Source organism: Armigeres subalbatus, chromosome 3 (genome assembly GCF_024139115.2).
Source record: "Armigeres subalbatus isolate Guangzhou_Male chromosome 3, GZ_Asu_2, whole genome shotgun sequence".
In the NCBI taxonomy this organism is placed as follows: domain Eukaryota; kingdom Metazoa; phylum Arthropoda; class Insecta; order Diptera; family Culicidae; genus Armigeres; species Armigeres subalbatus.
In genome coordinates, this window is record NC_085141.1 from 340,740,389 (window position 1) to 340,764,613 (window position 24,225).

The 24,225-nt window shown below is 38.9% G+C and overlaps 2 protein-coding genes across 3 annotated transcripts in view; both read left to right on the top strand.

The window, feature by feature from the left end:
- LOC134222779 (uncharacterized) overlaps positions 1-24,225 on the top strand; it is a 203,783-nt gene that overhangs the window by 22,423 nt on the left and 157,135 nt on the right. The window lies entirely within an intron of this gene.
- Positions 10,159-12,037, top strand: LOC134225843 (aquaporin AQPAn.G-like). 2 transcript variants are annotated; one of them, XM_062706234.1, is made up of 4 exons: positions 10,159-10,304; positions 10,552-10,802; positions 10,867-11,241; positions 11,300-12,037. In XM_062706234.1, the coding sequence occupies exons 2-4, from the start codon at positions 10,620-10,622 to the stop codon at positions 11,450-11,452; spliced, it is 711 nt and encodes a 236-aa protein (XP_062562218.1). In that variant the 5' UTR covers positions 10,159-10,304; positions 10,552-10,619; the 3' UTR covers positions 11,453-12,037. The 2 variants fall into 2 exon arrangements, with proteins under 2 accessions (XP_062562218.1, XP_062562217.1); XM_062706233.1 differs by lacking the exon at positions 10,159-10,304 and adding an exon at positions 10,318-10,466.

Sequence of the window (24,225 nt, forward strand, 5' to 3'; positions counted from 1 at the left end):
CGTAGCAGAAATTCTTGTAAATGAAATTCTCTGAGTTCTGAAAACTAAATTCTCTAAAAATTCTAAAGCAGAAATATATCACAATTCTTGTATATCGAGCTCCTATAATTCCTAAAGAATTCCTTCGACATATCTTAGTGGGAGATTTCTAAAGAAATTTAAGAAAAAGGAATACTTGTTTAGAGGTGAGAAGGTAGGCTGTAGTCCTTTAATTTTTTTTGAGGAATAATTTCCCATAATTCCGGATGGGGTGAGTCATCAGAACTCCTGAGAAAGAATTTTTGGATATGGAAAAACCAAGAAGATTGAAAAATCAATTTCCCAGAATTCATGGAACAGGAATTTTCTAGAATTCCTGAAGAAGAATTTGTACGGAGTTCAAGGAAAAAATTACAGTCTGAAGGAGTCCAAAAATCCTTGGAGGAAGAATTCTGCATGATATCTGAAGGTGTACAGGGTACATAATAAGAACTACTGGGAAGGGATTCCCTATAATTCATAATGAAGATAAAAACCCTGTGTTCTAGTAATATGAGCTTCCCTGAATCCCTGAAGAAGGAGTTTTGCAGAATTCCTGGGGAAGGATTTGCACAGAATTAAGGAAAAAGGAAGTTTCCAAAATTCTTCAAACTGCTTTGAGAGTAGTTCTTAAGAATTCCTGTAGAAAGAATCGATGATGGAGGAGTTTCTAGAAATGAATTTCCAAAAATCCGAGAGAACAATTTTTTCAGAAAGTAGTTTCTTAAAAATGGTATCAGGAAGATTTTCTGGTTTGGTACTAGTTATGTAAAAAGGTGTTCGCTGATTTCTAGCTCTTCTATGTGAAATGGTTCAATGCAGAGTCTATTATATATAGAGTTACGCAAAGAGTGAAGCCAAATCTACCTATTGAACTGTCAAACCGTCTACCTATCGAGCAAAGTAAACAAATGCTTGTTGGTAAGGCGGAAGTATTGTTATCGCCTGATGATTATTATGGCGAATTAAAACGCATGAATTGAAATGTATTAGATTTGTTCTAGAAACAGCTTCAAAAAACTTCAATACACCCCCCAATAAAGTAGCAACAAGAAACTGACGTGTTTGCACTCTGTAGGTGACTTGGTTATCGAATTAAAAAGCTTTAGCAGTGAACACTCCCGTGAAGTCACTTCAAGGGTTGAACAAAAATGAATTTTGCAAACAGAATAACAAGAAGATCATTCAGAATAAGTGTAGAAATTTCCTCTTTGCGCAACTCTATATAATAGACTCTGGTTCAATGTTGGTTTTGACATTGCCAGAAATGCAATGCTGATCAACGTATCGCATATTACATAAAAATATCTGTCATTAGTAATAAAAACAGATTTCTTTAAAAAAGATACCATATCCGGTGAATTAGAGGCAAAGCGAGAAAATTGTCTTGTGGGAGAGGGGGAACCCTTGTATTGAGTTCGATCAAACAATTAACCCTTTTGTTACCGACAAAAAAAACACCCTTACGTTACCGACAGGGTACCCGGGTACCCACGGACTTAAAATGATCATAACATAGTCAGTTTTTCACCGATTAAGACGATTTTGGTTGCTACGGAACCTATGTTACAAAGAACCGATTCGAATTACCTGGTGACCGGAATTCCGGATTAACTGGGCCAAGTCCCAAAGTATGTGTGAATTGAAGATATATATTCAACCAAATGAAGATTTCTTGCGTGATGACCAATAAACTTCGTTGGAAATTTAAAGAATATAACTTAACTACGTTACAGGACCATTTTATGAATTAATCCCGGAACGGTTATTCCGGAAACAGGTTCCCGTCGGGCCTAAAGTGGCCACAAACTTATTCTGAAGAAACCCTGGCAATATGGGTATCAAAATTCATGAAATTGTTTCGGAAGCATGATCTGATAAGTAATTGGACCATTGGATGGTTTGACAACGGACCAGTCATCCTGGAACAGGTTCCCGTGGGGCCTAAAGTGGCCACAAACTCGTTTTGAAGAAACCCTGGCAATATGGGTATCAAAATTCATGAAATTGTTTCGGAAGCATGATCTGATAAGTAATTGGACCATTGGATGGTTTGACAACGGACCAGTCATCCTGGAACAGGTTCCCGTGGGGCCTAAAGTGGCCACAAACTCGTTTTGAAGAAACCCTGGTAATATGGGTATCAAAATTCACGAAATTGTTTCGGAAGCAGGATCTGATACGTAATTGGACCATTGGATGGTTTGACAACGGACCGGTCATCCTGGAACAGGTTCCCGTGGGGCCTAAAGTGGCCACAAACTCATTTTGAAGAAGCGCAGGCAATGTGGGTATCAAAATTCATGAAATTGTCTCGGAAGCATGATCTTTTGGGTTATTAGGCCATAAGATGGTTTGACAATGGACCGGTCATTCTCACACAGGTTTCCGAGGGGACCCTCATTTAGAAGAAACACTTGCTCTCTTCTTTTCCCGTTATTTCTTGTCAAAAAGACTTAAAAATTCTTGATAGGTACTCAGAAATGATTTATAATGAACCACAGACGCTGAAAGTATCATTGGTGTTTGCTGAATAATTTACAAAAATAAAAAGAACGACTGAAATTTTCAAAAAAAATTATGGATGCAAAATGGGTCAAAAACGTGACAAAAGCGGAACGTGATAAAATCGAGTCGAAAATGTGATAAAGTCGGAGGTAGATAAAATCGGGGAGTGACAAAATCGGGTCAACACTGTGTAAATTTTCACTTCTCTCTTCTCATTTCTCTCATTTCACTTTTCACTTTTTACTTTCAATTTCTCACTGCTCACTTCTCACTATTCACTCCTCACTTCTCATTCGACCCAATAATTATTCGGCCTAACAGCCATTCAGCCTGATGACCCAACATCAGTCCCATCTTCTTGGAAAAACATGTTTCCGAAAATATTTCAAGAACTTTGATGCCAGGGTGTCTTCTAAATGAGTTTGTGGCCACTAAAGGCCTTTCGGAAACTTGTTCTAGCATGACTGTTCTGGTTGATATCCATCCTATGGTTTCAACTTTATGAATAACATGTTTCAGGAAAAATTCCAAGAATTTTGATACCCATATTGCCAGGGTTTATTCTAAATGAGTGTTTGGCCCCTGCGGACCCTCGGGGAACCTATTCCAGAATGACCTTTCCGGTTGATATCCATCCTATGGTCTTAACTACATGGAAAATATGTTTCCAGAACAATTCCAAGAATTTTGATACCCATACTGTTATAGAATGACCGTTCCGGTTAATATCCATCCTATAGTCTGAACTACATGAATAACATGTCTCCGGAAAAATTCCAAAAATGTTGATACCCATATTGCTAGGGTTTATTCAAAATGAGTTTTTGGCCACTACGGGCCCTCCGGGAACCTGTTCCGGAATGACTGTTCCGGTTCATATCCATCCTATGGTTTCAACTATATGAATAACATGTTCCCGAAACAATTTCAAGAATTTTGGTACCCATATTGCCAGGAATGAATTTGCGGCCACTATAGGGCCCACGGGAACCTATTCCGGGATGTCCGTTCCGAGTCCATATGATCACGTGGTCCTAATACGTTGGGAAGTCATAATCCTCGAAATTTCTGCGAAACTGGTAGCTCAGGGTGCAAGAAATCATCATTTGGATTCTATAAGATCAACTTCTCCATTTTTGAGACATGGTCTAGCAAATCCGGAACTCCGGTAACCAGGTAATCCGGATCGGCCCTATGTGACATGGAACGGATAGAGGATGAATTTCTTAATCCATAGCAAACGGAATCGTCCAAATCGGTTGAAAACTGACGAAGTTATGGTCATACCAAAACGTGGGTACCCGGGTACCCTGTCGGTACATTACGGGGTAAAAATATTCAGAAGCCCCTCCCCAAGCCCCCCCTTACTGGATTTTCATTTTCGTACCACCCAAACCTTAATTTTGCCGAGTTTGAAGATGTCACGGAGTTTCAATTTCCTGCGATGTTCAGAACCCTAAAAAAATTTCACTTGAAAACGAAAAAGGTACCTGGGTACCCTGTCGGTAACAAAAGGGTTAAGAGTTTTAATTCTGCTCGACATTGTGACCTCCGACGTTCAAATACAATGGCTCACAATCTTTTCGTTTCCTTAGCTTTCCTTAGCTTTCTTAGCTAGTACCGTTCCTCAATTTTCACGAATAATTTGAAAAGACTCGCCCCTACCGACATGGAATAAAAATAAATATTCTCCCAACATTTATTGCATCCCAGTTCATATAAGAATTCCCTGAAATACAGGTCTTGACCTCCTTCGGAGCTTCTAACTTATGTAAATCGTTTATGTTGATTGTGTTATTTTCTAATTGAACTGGATGAACGCTCAACAATGTTTACGTTTCAGTTCATCCAATAATGAACTGGAATTTAGGCCTTAAGGTCTGCACGGATAGGGGAGACCGGGGATAGTTGGCCGAATTTTCCTTTCGGAATGTCTGTCTGGTTCGACTTTTCAGAAAACGGTTTTCACTGTCATAAATATACAAGGCTTGGGCACATTTGTGACATATTCTCATCGATGAACACAAAATGAGGAAAAAGTTATAACAAAACAAATGCGGCGGAAAAATTCGTCCAACCAACCCCAGGGCTGGGGTAGGTTGGCCGAGTTTGTTAAAATATGTGAAACACATCAAATCAATCAGTTGGCAATGTTTTGAAGTTGGAAAAATGTAGTGTTTATAGTTTTGTAATTTTTAGGCATGTAAAAAATCTTATCTCTTTACTTTTTAGTCTTTTTTAAATTTTTTAGTGAACTTTTTACAACTCTTGCTACTTTTACTTCCTCTGCCAAAGTATACTTGCATTTGATATAATTTTCTCGAGCATTTTCTCTTCCTTCAATGCTGCTTTTATTGGGGAATCGGTAAACAATTGTGTCGATTGGTATTTACTAAGTTTTCAACTCGGCCTAACAGACCACACAAAAGTCGGCCAACCTACCCCACGAGATGTTTTCGAAAACAATCACAATTTACAAACACAAAAATGAGGTTACCCTAGAAACATTTATACCGTTTTGAAAGATTTTTAATACCCTCTCCGTCGTACCACGTTTTAAGAAATCAATGTGCCTTGTAATCTATAGAACCAAATTGGATATGCCCTCAAAGAGTATATTTTTCAGATTATTATTATTATTATCGTCTTTGTTAAAAAGGGTTTTCTGCCCTTGGCTGGCTCAATATTTTTCAGATCTTTTGAGATATTCCTTGAAGTATAATACGCTCTATCGGCTGCTTTTTTTTCTAGAGATGGTTCATGCTCGTTATGATCTATATCACTAAATTGCATAAGCCTTAAATATGAAGTCAAATGCTATTTGAATCAAATGATCACAAACAGCGAGGTCTTTCTTTACCATGCGGTAAGATACGTAGCTTCAAAGCAAGACCAAGCTGAAGGTGGTTAGGTTAGATTTCCTGTCTGGTCCAGGAAACTTTTTTTTATCAACTTCCCTTACCATGAAAGTATTATCGTCTCAGCCGCATATACGAATGCAAAAATTGTAATTTGTCTCAAAAACATCGAAGTTAACAACTGTGGATGTGCTTGATGAGTACTAAGCTGCGAGTCAGTAATGCCCCAGTGAGATATGTAATGCTAATTAGAAGATCACTAACCGCAGGTTCATTTCTGAGAGATGCAAATACATCTTTCGTTATGCGTATTGGCCTTTAGACCTGGGCTCCAATTCTAGAAACTTTTGGCTTGAAATGGAACAGGAATTCAATCGCTCCAAAAACAAACTTTTTATAGAAGGCCCGGAGACCCATAGTGTTATATACCAATCGACTCAGTTCGACGAATTGAGGTGATGTCTGTGTGTGTGTGTGTGTGTGTGTGTGTGTGTGTGTGTGTGTGTGTGTGTGTGTGTGTGTGTGTGTGTGTGTGTGTGTGTGTGCGCACAAAACGACGCAAAAAATGTCACTCATTTTTCAGGCACTTATCCTCAACCGATTTGCTTGCAACAAATTGCATTCAACGCAGAATCCTTTCCCATTGTTTCCTATTGGAAATTTGCCAGGTCGGACTATGGGATCGGTAGTTATGACCAAAATACAATTTTATACGTAAAAATCGCGTTAAAAATGTCACTCATTTTTCAGGCACTTATCCTCAACCGATTTGCTCGCAACAAACTGCATTCGACGCAGAATCCTTTCCCATTGTTTCCTATTGGAAATTGGCCAGGTCGGACTATGGGATCGGAAATTATGGCCAAAATACCTTTTTTTATAGAAAAATCACAAAAAAATCACCTGTTTTTCGGACACCTAACCTTAATCGATTTACACACAACAAATTGCATTCGTCGCAGAATCCTGTCCCATTGTTTCCTTTTGGAAATTGGCCAGGTCGGAAGTTATGGCTAAAATGTAAACTTTAACAAAAAATCGTGTAAGGAATCTCACTCATTTTTTAGGCATTTAGGCATTGGCATTGATTTGCTCGCAACAAGTTGCATTCGACGCATAATCATGTCCCAATGTGTCCTATTGAACATTGGCCAGATCGAAATATGGGATCGGAAGTTATGGCCGAAACACCATTTTTGCCTTTTACCTACAAAGTATACGAAAAGGCTATATGTTCGCTCTAAAACCAAACTTTTACAGAAGGTCTGGAGACCCATAGTGTTATATACCAATCGACTCAGCTCGACGAACTGAGATGATGTCTCTGTGTGTGTATGTGTGTGTGTGCACACCAAAAGTGCGAAAATTTTATCTCACTTTTTTGGTACTTATCCTCAACCGATTTACTTGCAACAAGTTTCATTCGACGCGGAATCCTGTCGTATTGTTTTCTATAGAAAATTTGGAAGATCGGACTATGGACACAGAAATTATGGCCAAAATACTTTGTGTTATAAAAAAAGCGAGTAAAAAAGTCTAGCTCACTTTCAATGCACCTACCCTCGATCGATTTACTCACAACAAATTGCATTAGACGCGGAATCCTGTTCTATTCTTTTCTATTGAGAATTGGCCAGATTGGACTATTACCTTAGAAATTATGGCCAAAATACTTTTTGCCTTTCTTGTGCAACAAAGTTGTACCGAAATGCTATGATTTCTCTCCGAAAACGAATTATCGGATGCTTCCAAACTGATACACTCTTTCCAAACCTCTTTCTTCAAACGGGAGTTTGGCAGAAGGACGGTCATGAGATTTATTTCATAACAAATATTGCCCTTCGCTCGCTTGATGGGAATGACATTTTCGTTTTCTTTTTGGGTAGTCGGAGCTTCAGTATAACAAACATCCAAAATTGATATCATTTAAATATATGACTGGGAGAAATAAAACATGGGTATGTAGTATGTACGTCAAAAAGATTGGAAAAGAAAAAAAAAAATGTCGAAATTCTTATTAGCATATTGTAGATCAACTTGAAAAGCAAACAGAGGTCTCGCGACAATCGCATTTTCTCGCATTTCTGGATGTTGCAACTACATCGCGAGTAGTGCGCATTTGTGCCATAGTCGTGCACCACTCGCGAAGCAGTTGCGACATCCGGGAATGGGACAAAATATGATTTTCGGTTTTCAACTGGATCTACAATATCTTTGCCTTAAATAATCTGATTTTCATAGAACGGACAAAGAAATTTTTCTTTTTTACTGCTAGCTACTAGCTCATCTATTTTCAAGCACACATATTTTACGAAGGTCGAGAAAGGCATCATCTCCGCTAGGTGGATTAATCTGGGTTTTTCAGAATATGTTCCATATCTAAAAGGAGCTGATAGAGAGTTAAGTGCGAGATTTCTCTTGTTTCGGACAGCAGAACGATGGCGCGATCGGACGAAATATTGTGTTCTGCATTGTGCGGCCGTTTATAAAAATCAGTTCAGTGCATGATTTCTCTTGTTTCGGACAGCAGAACGATGATCGCGCGATCGGTCGAAATATTGTATTCTGCATTGCGCGCCCGGTAGGCCGGTAGTTAGTTTGTACTACTTTTCGCGCCCGATTCATGGCTAGGTAAAATCACTGTGTATAAAGAATGACACGGTCATATCGCTTATCAGAGTGAATCCAGATCCAACGATGCCTACCAATTAACTGATAATCCTTCCTGTGGTTTTTGTGGAGACGCAGAGGTAAACACGGTCTTCAAATAGCAAAAACCACCTACTAATATTCCTTCCTTCTTCCTAACTGACTACACGGACGTGGCCGGCGCCGTTATTGATCATTTGAATTTTAGAGTCACTGAAACTTGCACACTGAGAATGCTTGAACAATCCCAGTCAATCATTCAGTTGATTCTTTGTGCAATTTCACTGATTCTGGTCAATCACGGAGTAGCAACCATAGATATGTGTAGTCAGTCAAAGCTAAAGCTAAGCTAAGCTAAGCTAGCATATCTAAAAGGAGCTGATAAATTTTGCGTTACGTGTATTGACTTTAAGGCCTGTACTCCAATTCTTGGCCATCTTGGATTTTTTGGGATGAAACAAAAGTTAATTTGATTCAAATGATCACTAAAAGCATGTTTCATTTCTAAAAGGAGCTAGAGTATAGACGATAAGGCCTATACTTCAGGGAATTCTTGGGTTATTTTGTATGAAATATATTAGCGATAACATATTCACCACAAAAGTTCAACTAGTGGACGTAGTATCATATTTAAAAGAATCCAAAGATCCATACATTAAGTGAAAAACAAGTAATATGAACCAATTTTTTTTTTGTCTTCATTATCGAGACTTTCAGCCCGAGGCTGGCTCGTCTTGTTGAACCAAAATTCTTTCCTCATCATTATTCGTTCTACGTCCTCTCAATAAGTGACGTAAAAAGAGGTTTGATGTATATGTTATTTCAGCGGCGCCGTCACCGCGTATTCCCGTCGGAAAAACTAAAGGATTCTCATAGAAATCTTTGGAAGATTCCCGTCGGAATCACTGGAGGAGTGTTGAATTTCTTTTTTTATTTGAGATAGATAGAATATTTATGAAATATGCTAATATAATCACTGCCTACCATTGGAAACCTGAAGGCGATCCGTCACATTATTGTCCTTTGAGTGTGCAGGACAAAGTTGAGCGCTACTACACTTAGACGCAATAGCCATACGCTATTAATTTGAATCGTTGTATAAATCGGCTGATAAACAAACACGCTTCATTCCTGTGGGCTACAACAGAAAACACATGCTTGAGAAGAGAATATGGATGAGTGTGATTGATCCGCAATTGCCATAGGTGGTTGAATCGTATTGATCACGTTACCACTAAGATAGCTAAATGAAGTGGTAAAATGGCTGAGTTGGCTGAAAGCACTTTGAATAAGCATTTTTCACTTCGGCTCCGGGTGCGGAAGTTCCTCATCTGATCCATCTCACAATTATCTTTCCGTTTAGAATTTTGATCTTTCTTCCATGGGGTTTGTACTGCTGTTTGTGCTGCCCCAGGTAGCACGTGGGATGTGGAGGGCGTTTGTTGTACAAAATAATTCGATGGATCATGTGGTGGTAGCGTATCATATGGTACTGTGAGTGTGTTTTGATGACGGATTTTAGAGAAGCAATCTCTGCGTTGGCTAATAAATTATTCTACTTGATTCTGTATATATGCAATCATTTGTCCCTTAGCTACTAACTCTTACTTAAGTTGGTCTCAAATCATGCGCGCAACTACGTCATATACTACACTTCACCGATCGAAGCACCAATAGAGTTCACCAAGGTACAACGATTAATTTTTGACTGAGCTATTGGAGCGCGTTTATATACAACGTGGCCGCCTTTAACAAATTTAAAACGACTGTTGAACCTCTATGGTCGATAAGAATTTTACCAGCGTTACGTCTGTTTGTCTGCGATTGAATCTACAAAAAAAGCCTTTCTCTACTATGTGTCACATTATAAAACTTTTATAATCTGACGAATAGACGGCGCGATAAAACAAAGCTCATTTCAGCTGCAAAGCTTTTTATGGCTTCATCCGTACGAAACGCGCAGACTCAGACAAACATCTGCCAACCTTCGTTGTTCGAGATAGTGTGTAAAGGGGAAAAGATGCTGTAAATCAATCTTGTTCAGTCAAAGATTGGTTAACAGAGAAATACATTTTCTAAGACTTCCATGCTCCCTGTAATATCATTACACAAAGAGGAATGTCCGTTCGGGAAACTGACATTTAATTGGTGCAATTCAATTAGAACTTCATTCTGAATGAGCGGGAAAACATAATATGGATAACTATTTTCAGTTGCAATCATTGAAAATGTTTTCGTTTTAAAAATCGAATTTTTAGAAAAGGTAGAAAGGTACTTAAACACATCGGGGAAAGTTTCACGCCCCATTTTACTCTATCGGATTCAATTATTATTATTGACAAATCGACAAAACTTCTATTGTGCTTCAAAACGTATATCACATTTCACAAATATTTGCCATGAGTGTTAATTCTATCTTAGATTACCTTGGAAGTACGATACCAATTCCACGTGCAAATGTTGTTTCAGTACTCTTGCATTGAATAAAGTTTTCCCCCATTATATGACTCTTCCATAGGTACCGGTCACAGTACGCGGGATGTGGTGTCAATCGTGTTGGCGGAGTTCTGCGGCACCGCATTGCTAATGTTCTTGGGCTGCATGTGCACTGTAACCGGCTTCGGAAATGAACCCAACAACGTGTCCAGTGGTCTCGGGTTCGGCCTCACAGTGATGATGGTCATCATCATATTCGGACACGTGTCCGGTGCGCACATCAACCCTAGCGTGTCGATCGCCGCGCTCGTGTATGGGCTGTTGAATGTCCCGGTAAGCTTTAGATGTGAATTGTTTCCTTTAATTATTCTATTAATTTTGATTCCGAATCATTCAGATGTTGATCCTGTACCTGATCGCGCAATTCCTGGGAGGTCTTTGCGGTTACGGCATTCTGATGGCCGTCACCCCAATGCAGTACTTCGTCAACGCATTAGACACCGGGAATGGAGCATGCACCACCGCCCCACATGACGACATGGCTTTACTGCAAACATTTGGGTTGGAGTTTTTCATCACTGGTATCTTGGTGTGGACGTGCTGCGGTTTGTGGGATCCTCGCAATCGAAAAATGGAAGAAGCCAATCCGCTTAAGTTCGCGCTGATCATTACCGGCATATCGATTGCTGGGGGACCTTACACGGGGGCAAGTATGAACCCGGCCAGAACCCTGCCTCCGGCAGTGTGGAATGGAAGCTACAAAGCTCTATGGGTAAGATTCGCCTTCAACTGTGAGTAAACATCAATGAGTTCAAACGTTAAATTCCCAGGTGTACTTCGTTGCTCCACCTTTGGCAGGATTGGTAATGCCCCTCATTTATAAGTATGTCTTCCGGCGCGAAGTTCCACAAGACGAACAAACGATTGAACTGACAAAGGCTGCGAATGAGCCGAACGACATCGGTGAGAAGAATAGATTCTAACGACTAAAATGTTTTCAAGGGTTCAAAAGGAATTAGTGTTATTTATTAATAGAGTCCTTTTTGGCAACTGAACAAGCTTCCATCGAAGAAAACTTTATTTTTGTGTTCTTATCTGCTTTTGAAATTCAAAACCAAACACAAAATAAGTGTTTAATCATAAGCTATATAATTAAACTATAATACAAGCTATTCAAACATGCCACCGAATATGGTTTCGTCAACTTTACTAGATAAATCTTAAAAATTGTGAAAATTTGTAAGCAGGTAAATAATGAAAAGAACTTTTTTTCTGATAAATCAAGTACATTTGTCAAAGAACAATTAAATCTTACAGGGTGTATCATAAGTAATTATTTTAGTTTGTTGGATGTTTGCTAATATTAGGTTAGTTTGTTAAGTGCCGTGATATACTAGGATAAGCTATTCTTGATGATATTCTTGGGAAGAGATTACAATTTATAGCTTTTGAAGCTTTCAACTGCTGATAAATATATTGCATGATTTATAATGCAGGGTTCTTAATAACTGTACAAATGAAAATATGTATATTATAAAGCAAATTATACAAATTACGTGAAATTAAAATTTGTATCCTAGCCCATGAATGAAACGCACGCATCCTTTTGACATCACGTAATCTGTATACGATGCCAAAACAATGTTTAGGTTTTTATAGAATGAAAGAAACAACACCTTGAACCTCGGTTGGTACCATTAAAATTCTTCTCTCCCGCTCAGCGAAGAATCAGGTGGTAATCAGAGAATTCTCCCGGTTAAATCTAGAAATTCTGTGTTGTTTGGAAACATCACGTGGGAGAAATGTTTTGAATACCTAGTGTTTCCTTTCTAAAAGTTGTTCAGTATTGGTAATTTTGAGTAATGACACTTGTAGTTTGAATTTCTTTTCTGGACAAAACAATGTAATTTTGATAAATATTTTTTAATGATTGATACCAGTTTCCAAATGTACCAGTTGAATAGCCAAAAACCTTTTCACAACTGATCGAGCTGTCAACTAATGAGCATGAGCCTTATATATTTTTTTTTTTTTTTTTACAAGGGAGAATGCATTTACACATTAACCCAGTACACGTGCATTGTAGTTGCCAAACTACCACACGGAAGTGTACTGGAGTGTCGGACTCGACCATACCGGTAATACCGACTAAACTCCCTTGGGCTCCACCATCGTTTCCCCAGGAACTACCTCCCAGTACTACTTCTGGGGATGGCAGTACTAAACGTACTCGCTCGTTCTCGCTCACACAGGCACCCGTCCCGTGCAGAGACTGACTTGGGTGCTCGCTCTATCGCACCCTCAAACACACCCTACATACTCTGTTGCACCTCTGTCATGCCGTGCGGGTCTAACTTGTGTGCCCACCCTTCTCATGCCATGTGGGTCTAACTTGTATGCCCACCCAAACCCTTGATTCATGCTCATACACTCCATGCTTGCACACACGCTAACGCTCCTATGGGTCTGACTTGTGTGCCCACCCTTCTCATGCCGTGCAGGACTAACTTTGTGCCCACCCTTCTCATGCCGTGTGGGACTAATTGTATGCCCACCTTTATCGTACCATGTGAGACTGCTCACCTCTTTCATTCAGTTCGCGCTGACAAGCATGAGCCTTATGGACTGTACAATTCGTAGTTGTTTCTCCGTGGTTGTTAAAAACCTACAAAATTTTACAGAGAACAAGGGTTCATTCTCATTGTATCCGTTTTGGAAGCTTATCTATTCTCAGTCAAGAACTGAACCTTACGGTCATGTAAGAACGAACGGATTGTTAATCCAACTGTCGTTGGTACTAGAGACCGACTATATCTCTGCATCTCCACGATTATCTTGGGATAGGGTATTGTGTTAGGTAAGAAGGATATTTTCTGGATTCCGTTAAAAACCGATACGATCTATGAGATGCAAAATCGCAAACTGGGGTGTCAATCGAAAAAACATAAAACAATTAAAAGTCGAATCTAGCTTTCTACGAGGAGTCTATATTACATACATCAAGCACAATTTTAGAACTACACTCTTATTTACCGCGATTCTTTTTATTATTATTTCAAGTCAAACCAAATTGGTATACATGCCAAATTTAAACTGGAATTATCATAAACGAAATCTCGCTTAACTTTTCAAAAGGTCCTAAGTAACATTTTTTTCATGAATTAATTTGAATAGCGCAATCTACAAACCAATATGAAAGCTTTTGATTGCACTACTCAAATTAATCCATGAAAAAAATGTTACTTAGGTCCTTTTGAAAAGTTAAGCGAGAAATCATGCAACTAACATCTCCTATATCACAGCACGCGATGTGAGTTCTAAAAGTACTATGTACTAAAAAGCTCAGGAATAGCTTGTTGCAGACCTTCTGGCGAAGCTAGTTTCATGCAAGTTACACGCAAGTGTAAAGGCCGGCGCACAATGTATTCGGCCCGGATTGCGGATAAGTTTGTGGTGTGTACTAAATTTGATCCGGATTGTACTAAATCGCTGACCACACGTAAAACCGCAGAGCAACGCACAGGCATAATTGATCCGGATCACAGTTATCAGACTATGCAATTCTTCCAATTACTTACACTGAGCGCCGTAGTGTGCGGTTGGCCGGGTTCGCCCCCGCCAAGGGCACCAGCTTTTAGGGGGCGCCGAAATCAAATTCACCAAATCAAGCTCTATCTGGAATAAGGGCGAATGTCGCAAGAGAGGATTCTCTTCGCCGACTTCCCCTCTTTTAATAAAAGTGACAAGCAGTGGATTTCTTTGTGGTTTATCACCTCTGCACGATAGAAAATAATGCGAACTTGCATTCTGAGGTGATAAACTGCAAAGAAATCCTCTGCTTGTCACTTTTATTTAAAAGAGGGGAAGTCGACGAAGAGAATCCTCTCTTGCGACATTCGCCCTTATTCCAGATAGAGCTTGAATTGTATTACGTAAGGGACCGAAAAATAAGAAATCGACTTTAAAGTTCAAAGATGTTTAGGAGAGATATTTTGAGTAATGTACAAACAAACATATTTCTTTATTTCCCCATCAAAATGTATATAGATTAGAGTGGGGCGCAGTTGTATGGAAAAACTCAAACTTCGTCCGATCAAGTGAGATCAAGGTTTTTCTGAATCGTTTTGGGACCCCAATCCACTGTGCAAAATATGGGCTCGATTGGTTGCGACCTCGCATGCCGCATCGCGTTTTAAATTTACATGGAGATTAGTATGGGAAAACGTACTTTTTTACATTTTTGCTATTAGCGGCTTCAGTTTATCATCAATCACGTGACTCAATACGTTAGCATATAGCCTGGAAGATGCCGAAAGACTTTGCCGAAGAAGGTACGCAGCTGGAAGGTCTACAAAAAATGTTATTACGTTTCGAAAATTGATTGTTTAAACCATATGCAAGAAATCAATGTTTCTGCCAGCACTACCGGACAACCTTTAATTCTCGCTTAACTTTTCAAAAGGTCCTAAGTAACATTTTTTTCATGAATTAATTTGAGTAGCGCAATCAACAAACCAATATGAAAGCTTTTGATTGCACTACTCAAATTAATTCATGAAAAAAATGTTACTTAGGTCCTTTTGAAAAGTTAAGCGAGATTTGTCTGAGGGCAAAACCCATATTCGTTCTTGTCGGACTTTTTACTTTGTGAAATAATTCCAAATAGCTCCCATTAGCTCCAAAGTCCTATAAAATCAATAATTTTGAAATAACACTCGGTTAAATTATTACTCCACGTAGTTCGGCAGTGCTGGCAGAATAAATGATTTTTTGCATATGGTTCGAACACTCAATCTTCGAAGCGTTATAACTTTTTTCGTGAACGTTCCAGCAACGTGCCTCCTTCAGCAAAGTTTTTCGGAATCTTTTGGGTTATACTTTAACGTAATGTGCCACTTGGTTTACGATGAACTGAAACCTCTAGTAGTAAAAACACAGAGAACAGACGTTCATCTTCATTCGCGTGCTTGTGTAAAGTTTGTGCTGGTCATTTTGAAGTATGTCGTTATGCCCCCGTTGCGCGGTGCTAGTGTGCTGATAAATGTGGTACAAATTTGCCGTGTTTTACTTTTTAGCGCTAGTGTTCATTTCGAATTGCTCCTAGGCTCACTCCTAGGTGGCAGCACTACACTGTTTATGCAGTGTATGCCAACGCCATCACTTAGTGATATTGAGTTTTTATGTCGGGCAGCCTGCGTTGGCGGCGCTGAGGTTCGATTTAAATCTTTACACACGTTTTAACGAAATTTTGTTCGAGCATCCATGTCTGTTCTCTGTGGTAAAAATGCAAAAATATACGTTCTCCCATACTAATTTCCATCCAAACTTCAAACGCGATGCGGAAAGCGAGGAAGCAACCAATCGGTCTCAAATTCTGCACAGTTGTTCAGGACCCAGAATGGCTTCGAAAAACCATTGATTTGAAAAAATTACCATGACGCCCCACTCTAATATGGATAGATATAACACAGACAAACAGCAGAGCGGTAGCGTGGACTCCCGGCGCCTTTGGCGAAATCTTTTTTGGGCGATCCTCTCGTATTAAGGAAAAATGTGCAATGTTTCACAATCCAATAACATTTTGAATCTCACCTTAAAGTTTTATATATTTTTATTAACGAGATTTTCTTCACTATGTTGGCTCATCTTGTAGAACAATAAGATTAAAAAGTTTAGTGGATTGAAGATGCTTCATATAACAAGCAATACAAAGCCTGTCCACGATAAATTTCGGACAGTCAGATAATGTACAATCCATTTGTCGCCATTTCATCAGTTTGGACGAGAGCTAAAACATGCTGAAAGCAGCGGTTAAGCGAAGAGATTCAGCTGTCATGTAAATAGTTCGTCAAGGCACATTATCACTGCTTATCAAAATGTCGCCAGGTCAAATGCGTCCATGATGATATATTTTCGAAGTAAATGAAGTTTTTCTGAATAAAATGAGAGTTGTTTTAAATCTACACCATCCTTACCTTTACCTCATCCCGATATAAGTCATTAGTGCAATCGTCTTTTACAATTTTGGTCAACACCTGTGGCAGTTTGTGCCCGAAAATTGCAACAATCCGATCTACAATTTTCAAATAAATATTCTAGACTTTTTCTTGGCCCCTTGTAGACGGTTCCAAAAGGCTCAAAGAAACCGAAAGGGCTGTAATTAATGGATAAGTATCCCTTGAGTAGTACAGAGACTTCCTGAATCAAACGGCTTCAGGGTCGGCACGCTCACCTCAAGAAACTCGCGGACAGGTACTTCTCGCACTCAAATAGTAGGAAAACCACAGTATTTCTACAACAGGACACTTTATTCGGCTTCTCTTTCTTCTTATCCCTTCGCAACACTTCCTAACCCTTTTCTTCCCACTTCCTTATTCGCTACTCTAACCTTTTCTTTGGGGCCCCTACTTCCTTCCACAGCTCCACCACTCCCTTTCTCCACTACTGCTTCCTCTGCTCCAATCTGCTTACAAGACTGCAACGGCAGCTAATTCTAGAACGCCGGCACCCAGCGATGGCGACACAATGTCTTCCGGGGTGGCTTGGAAGTCCGTCGTAGCTTTCGGTACGAACACGCGCACACTCGACCTGCCAATATGGTAACGGATTGGCCTTCGGCGGGTACGATGCCGGTTTTAGTCGAGGATGGTGCACGACGGCTTACGTATGGCCTCCAGATTCGAAACGGCTTGCTTCAGGATTCTAATTTCCAAAAACGGCGGGGTTCTGAAGATTTGTAAAATAGAATTCAGGTTTCGCCACAAAGGAGGTCACTTTTGATTACCTGAAGCCCACAACACCTTCTCTATTTCCACTGTCCACTTTTCTCTAACTAACTTCTCCACTTCCAATAACTTGCTAGCTCGGGATTATAAACTTTCTCGATCGAATGCTTTTTCTTTAGTGGAGAAATTTGGACAGGGAGATGTTTATTTAATGTGTTGGGGTTCATGACCTCGTCCCTCGGTCAGTGACCTTCCATGTGACCCAATGGCCACATTACGCCACCCCTTAATGGCCGTCCAAAGGGCCTTTAATCGGTCCTCTGGTGGTGGGACACTGTAGTTCAGTGGGTGGTTGGCTGCGTAGGGTGGTGGTGAAGCTCAATTTAGGACCTAGCCTACTACAGGGGGCTGACTGGGAAAAACCTACACTGAGACACGAGTATTACCTGCATTTGCAACATTTATTCCACGAAATACACTACACTAAACACGGATTTCTCGGTAACACTCTCGGCATAACATAACCAACACTTACAGGGCAGTCAAAGTTAAGACCAAATCATTCGACTTGTTTATTTGAGATAGAAGAAAGATTAGATTTCTTGAAATTTCTCCGCCATAGACCTTTAGACTTTATGGTCGGTTTGTTATTATTTGGCCATATAACGAATAAAATTGTTCTGTTTCCCATACCGTGATTCTTGATTCTGGCGCCCCCTGAGGGCTGGCGCCCTTGACGGGGGCCAACCCGGCCAACCACACGCTACGGCGCTGACAAACAGACGTAACACTAGAGAAATTACCATCGATCATGGCTTCAACGATCAATTTGAATTTGATTGATTGCGTATTACACAACTAGAGACGCTAGTGTCGTAATGCTTCGAGTTTGACATTTCACTCCAGCGCCTTCTAGCGACGATGTTGAGGAGTTGAGCGATGGATTTTTCAGAAAAATGTTCAAACTGATACCAAAACATCCAGCATGATGGTAGTTACTCGATTTCATAGAAACATCTTAATCTTTGGATATTTCAAAAACATGAAACACTACACTAGGAAAATCTGTCATGTGAGCATCATAAATTTCATTTTTGGAATTACGACATAAGAAAACGTGTTGATTTTCATAAGTCTATTTTTTTAAATGCATTCAATACGACAAACTTATTAAATGCTTAGAGTATTATATTTAAAGTAATTGTGACTCGAACCATGGGCATCAAGATTAAGAGGCACGTGGTTACTCTACACACCCACCGACGTTTCAAAAAAATCATCTTGTTGGATAGCTGGGGAAGAGTTTTCTTTTCGTTTTCGCTGGACACATCAATTGGCCAAAAATGCCGTTTGAAAAAAAAGCCATTTGACTGAAATTTGCACTTGGCCAAACATGACATTTGACCGAAAAAGTCATTTGGCAGAAAGGGCCATTTGGTCGGAATTGTTGTTTCCTTTCGGCCGTATATTCTCTTTGGTCAATTGGCCAAATTTTCGGCCATCCGTTTAGGCCTAATCTTCGTATCGACCAAATGGAATTCGGCTAGATGATTTTCAGCCAAACGCGATATTAAACCAAGTGGCATTTGGACGAATGGCTTTTGGTTAAATGACATTTGGCCAAACAACCCTTTCCCCTCATTTGATCAGTCCTATGAAAATCGTATCAGTCATTTCTCTCAGTGTATAGTATAATGTGTACACTGAGAAAAATTTTATAGTAGAAACTACCGTTTTAGGGGTAATATTGAGAACAGTACGGTTTTCAACCAATGTGCCAATCGTCTTAAAATGACTAAAATATGGTCTATCTTACGATAAAAATAGTATATTCAACCGCTTACATGGTTATTCTATTCAAAAAAAGTAGGGGAAGGGGGGGGGGCAATATGCCCTAGCTAAGCAAACACTGTCTTATTGTCTTATTTGTAACGCTATTCAGGGTATTTTTACATTATGCAACAGTTTAACAAGATAGCTAGTTGATGCCATTCAAAATTGTCGAAAAAAATCTCAATCATATTGATAATATTCACATTTCAAAAAAGTGGTGATATTCTGTTGCCCGAAAACTCGTGAGGCAAAACGCCTTTTAGCTGGCAGCTCCTAGGGAACAAAGCACCACGCGTCGGTGAAACAGCATTCTGGTAAGGATAGTGGGTGGAGACGCAAGTAAATTGTAGGTTAGTTCCACTAGGGCGTTTTGCCTCGCCAAAATGTTAGATGTTTCTTCAAAATGTGGAAATTTTCGGTTTTTCCGACCTTCCCATACACTATTTTGAAACTTTTTTCGCCTAACCTACATAATTTTAGATCTAGTTTTGTTACGGCCATCTTAATGACGGTAAATATGATGGAAACCACAAAAGGCTTTTTGCCTTGGGGGTGGGGAGGTGAAATTTGGATTCTCTGCTCTGAAAAGCAGAATTTCAGCTTCTCATTTTGAGAATAAAGTTTGCATGTCTTAGAATGAGCCTCACAGAATGCATATGGTCTGTTGGATTTCATTTGGCACGTAGATTTGTTGTGATAACGGAATTTAATTCACAAAAGCGCGTATTTTTATAGAAGTTTGGTTTCTCTGCTCTGCAAAGCAGAATGCCAACATCTCACTGTGTGAAAAAGTTTTAAAATTAATTTAGAATACACAAAAGTTGTGCAAAATCAAATTCAATAACCCATAGGCCCATTCTAATAAAATGCAAATTCTAATCCCAAGGTGAAGAGCCGAAATTCAACTTCGACGAACAGAGTAACCAAGCTTCCATGACAACACGTACTTTTGTGAATTAAGTTCCGTTTTTCGCAAGAAATGTACGTGCCACATTAAATCGCACAAACCATTTTCATTCTTCAATCCTATTTTACTATATTCAAACCAAGATGAATACACAGCTAGGTGTTGCAATCTGCCCAATTTATGGACGAGAAGAAGGCGGGGGTGAAAAATTCATTTTCGGTGCAAAACATAAACAAACCGGCTGGCTCTCCCATACTAAAATCCAAGATGGCTGAATCGTGAATTTGGCAGATTGGAACACCTAGTGGTGTATTCATCTTGATTCAAACTTTATTCTCAAACTGCTTCGCAGAACCGAGGAACAAAATTGTTATAAAAATACAAAATGTGAATTAAATTCCGTTTTTTTGCAACAATTGAATATGCCAAATAAAATTCAACAAACCATGTGCATTCTGCAAGGTCTATAGTTATGATATTCAAACTTTATTCTTCAAGTGAGAAACCAGAATTCAGCTTTGCAGAGCATAGAAACCAAATTTCTATGGAAATGCGTACTTTTGTGAAATAAATTCCATTTTACGCAACAAATGAACGTGTCAAATGAGATTCAACAACTAGCTTGGATCATGTACGATTTCTTCTATATAATTCAAACCTCATTCTCAAAGTTAGAAGCCGAAAACCAGCTTTACAGAACAGAGAAACCAAATTTCCATGAGAATACGTAGTTTTGGAATTTTAACCCGATTTTCTCAAGAACTGGAAGTGGTTGCAAAAAATCTAAATACACGACTGAATACATTGTTGAAGGGATTAAACACTGTTGACTAGTGAAATTGGTCAAATCGGACGTTGGGATCAAAAGTTATGGCCAAAATACAATTTTCAAACAAAAAAAAACACTCTTAGAAGAACTCACACATTTTTTAAGAATACCTAATTCACAAAAAGGGCCTTCATTAGCCTTGTGTTTTTTGGAGGTGAGCCAGCCAAGGGCTGAAAGCCTCCTTAACAAAGATACAAAAAAAGCCTTCCCGGGCAGAAGCCATGAACAGAATAACAAAACATGATATGGACTTGATTGATATAAGAGATAAAAGAACAGGCAAGAATATCAAAAATTTGCACCGAAATATCATTTAAATATCAAGATATGCTATGGATAAGAACAAATCAATGACACATGATATTGATCACTTATTACAAATAGCATAACTTGATCTCCTCGTGATATTTTAGTGCAAAATATTGATATTGTCGCCTGATCTTTTATCTCTTATATCAATCATGTCCATATCTCATTTTGCTATCTTATCAACATTTGATATTATTGAGATATTTTCTTCTACTCGGGTTGTGGTAATACGCACTATTCCCGGGTAAACGAAATTAGCTAAATAATATCAAATGTTGATTAGATAGCAAAATGAGATATTGACTTGATTGATATGAGAGATAAAAGATCCAACGACAATATCAATATTTTGCACTAAAATATCATGCGGAGATCAAATTATGCTATTTGTAAGATGTGATCAATATCATGTGCCATTAGTTTGTTCTTTTCCATAGCATATCTTGATTTTTAAATGATATTTCAGTGCAATTTATTGATATTGCTGCCTGTTCTTTTATCTCTTATGTCAAACAAATCCATATCATGTTTTGTTATTCTGTTCATGGCTTCTGCTTGGGTTACACTGAAGGAGGCAAATTAGGAAATTTTCGGGTTAGACATTTTCTCGACTTCCATCGTGCCAACCTCATCATGATATACAAATGCAAAAATGGTAACATGGCTTAGAAACCTCATAGTTATTAACTGTGGAAGTGCTTAGAGAACACTAAGACTTTTTTTTTTTAATTTCAACGAACCATAACTTTGAATGTTTGTAGGTAACTCTCCAGAATTTCTATGAATTTTCTTTTTATATTTCTTTGGAGTTCCAACGAGTATTTTTTTCTGATTTCTACGGGAAATTCTACTACTAGTGGGAGGAACTTCCACTGTAACTCCTCATAGAATCCTATTCTCCGGAAAATCCTCCAGGAGTAACTAACTACAGCAATTACTCCGAAAGAGCCTTCCGAAATCCCTTCGGCAATTCCTCCATAAGGTCCTCCAGGAAATCTTCAAAGAATTTCTCCATAAGTTCCTCAAAAAATTCCTCCGAAAGTTCTTCCAGGAATATCTCTGTAAGTTCCTCCATGAATTCCTTAGGAAGCTCCTCCAAGAATGTTTCCACAAGTTCATTCAGGAATTCCTCCAGAAATTGTTCCAGGGATTACTGCAGAAAAAATGTCCAGAATTCTTTTGGGCATTCCTCTCAAAATATGTCCAATAATACCACTAGGAATTACTCCAGAAACTCCCCCGTATCTTCTTCATGGAATTTCTCCATGAATTCCAAGGGGAACTCTTTCAAACACATCCCAGAATCTCCAGACAATTATCTGGAAATTCCTTCAAAAATTCACCTGGAAATTTATCTAGAAAATTTTATGTTTAGTCCTCCAGGAATTCCACCTTTTATTCTCTCAGAAGTTCGTAATAGGAAAACCTCCTGTTATTCTTCCTAGAATTAGGATTATCGGCTTTCAGTCACATGAAATTGTTGATAAATATATCTCACGAGTGCGCAACTTAAGTACCATTCGAAATAAACAGCAGCAATTTCAGCCCATTCATCCCACCTCTGAAAAAACGACTATCCCTACATGCTCATCAATCGACTACTACACCAACCACCACGTATCGAAACCATGAATAAGTCCACTTTGGAAGATTTTTCATTTGCTTTCTTGAAAAAATCCTGGAAATTCATCCGTTTATTAATTTAGAATTTTTTTCAGGAATCTTCCGGAAACCCCCCTTCGGGAAGTCCTTCAAGATTCCACAGCCCCCTCCCCTCATCCCGACCAAGATAAATACACAGCTAGGTGTTTCAACTTGCCAAATTTATGAACGAGAAGAAGGCGGGTGTGACAAATTCAACTTCGGTGCAAAACATCAACAAACTGGTTGACTCTCCCATATTAAAATTCAAGATGGCTTAATCGTGAATTTGGCAGATTGGAACACCTACTGGTGTATTCCTCTTGATCCCGACATTCGGCTGGAAATGATTTAAGAAATTACCCTGCCAAATTCCAAAGGAATCTCTCGAAAATTCCTGCCAGAAATAACCCTGAATGTTTCCCTGAAAAACTCCTCCCAAAACTACTCAAACAATTCCAAAATAAGTTAAGGAATTCGCTCATAATATCCTAAAAAAAATCTGTGTAAATTATTCAAGAAATTCTCCTGATTTTTTTCCAATAATTTCCGCGGAAATTACTTCAAGATTTTTCTCCAATGATCCCGCTATAAATTATCCCGGAAATGTCTTCGGAAATCAATTTTGAGACTTTCTCACAAGTTCCTCAAGTTATTCTCCAGAAAATTTCTAAAGGATTTTCTGTGAAATGTCTTTCTCAGAGGAAGTTCCCAACGATTTTTTTTTATGAGAATATCGAAAGCGGCTCCTGAGCTGAAAATAGTAGTTTGTGCAACTAGTTGCAAAAAGATGATTTTTTCAGCACGAGTTGTACTCGGCAAGCCTCGTTGGATAAATACTACGAGTGCTGAAAAAATCGAGTTTTGCAACGAGTTGCACACGCTATTTTTTGCAATGACGAAAAATGGGCTTTAATATGATAAATCTATACCAAAATTGTGCAATCGAATTTACTCCACATGATCATTCATGCCAATAAATTATGTTGCGGCAGAGAACAATAAGATTCTATCTTACCGTGCCAAATTGAATAGCTTGAAAAGCTATGAAGCGATGAATGCAATTGCCTTTGGAAAATTGTGATGTTATGTCAAACAAACCATTTCATTTATTACGAGACGCTTAGAGTACACTATTTAAACACTCACCCAAACTAATTCAGCTAAATGTAGTCAAGTAACTACTGTCCCGATGTAGGTTTTTCATTATAGCACCCAAATGAGTGCTATAATGAATATTATGCAACCCATTTGAGTTGCATAATGGTCATTAAAGCACCCATTCTGTTGGTATGGAAAAGTAGGCCGTTTTATCACTCAAATGACAACTGTAAACCAGGTATTATGATCAGGAATTGCAAAAAAAAACTTATGGAAGATTCAATACAAGCGTGAGTTGAAATGCACACAACTCAGTACCTAAAAGCTAATGGCTGAATTCTGAATTGAATCATCCATTTCAGTCATCTTAGGTGCTCTTTCATTCTCCTTTATTAAAAACAGTGAATTGGC

Coding starts and splice junctions, on each gene's coding strand:
- LOC134225843 (XM_062706233.1), top strand. CDS start 10,433: ATGAGTGTTAATTCTATCTTAGATTACCTTGGAA. Junction 10,467..10,551: donor TATCTTAGATTACCTTGGAA/GTACGATACCAA, acceptor ACTCTTCCATAG/GTACCGGTCACAGTACGCGG. Junction 11,242..11,299: donor GAAGCTACAAAGCTCTATGG/GTAAGATTCGCC, acceptor TTAAATTCCCAG/GTGTACTTCGTTGCTCCACC.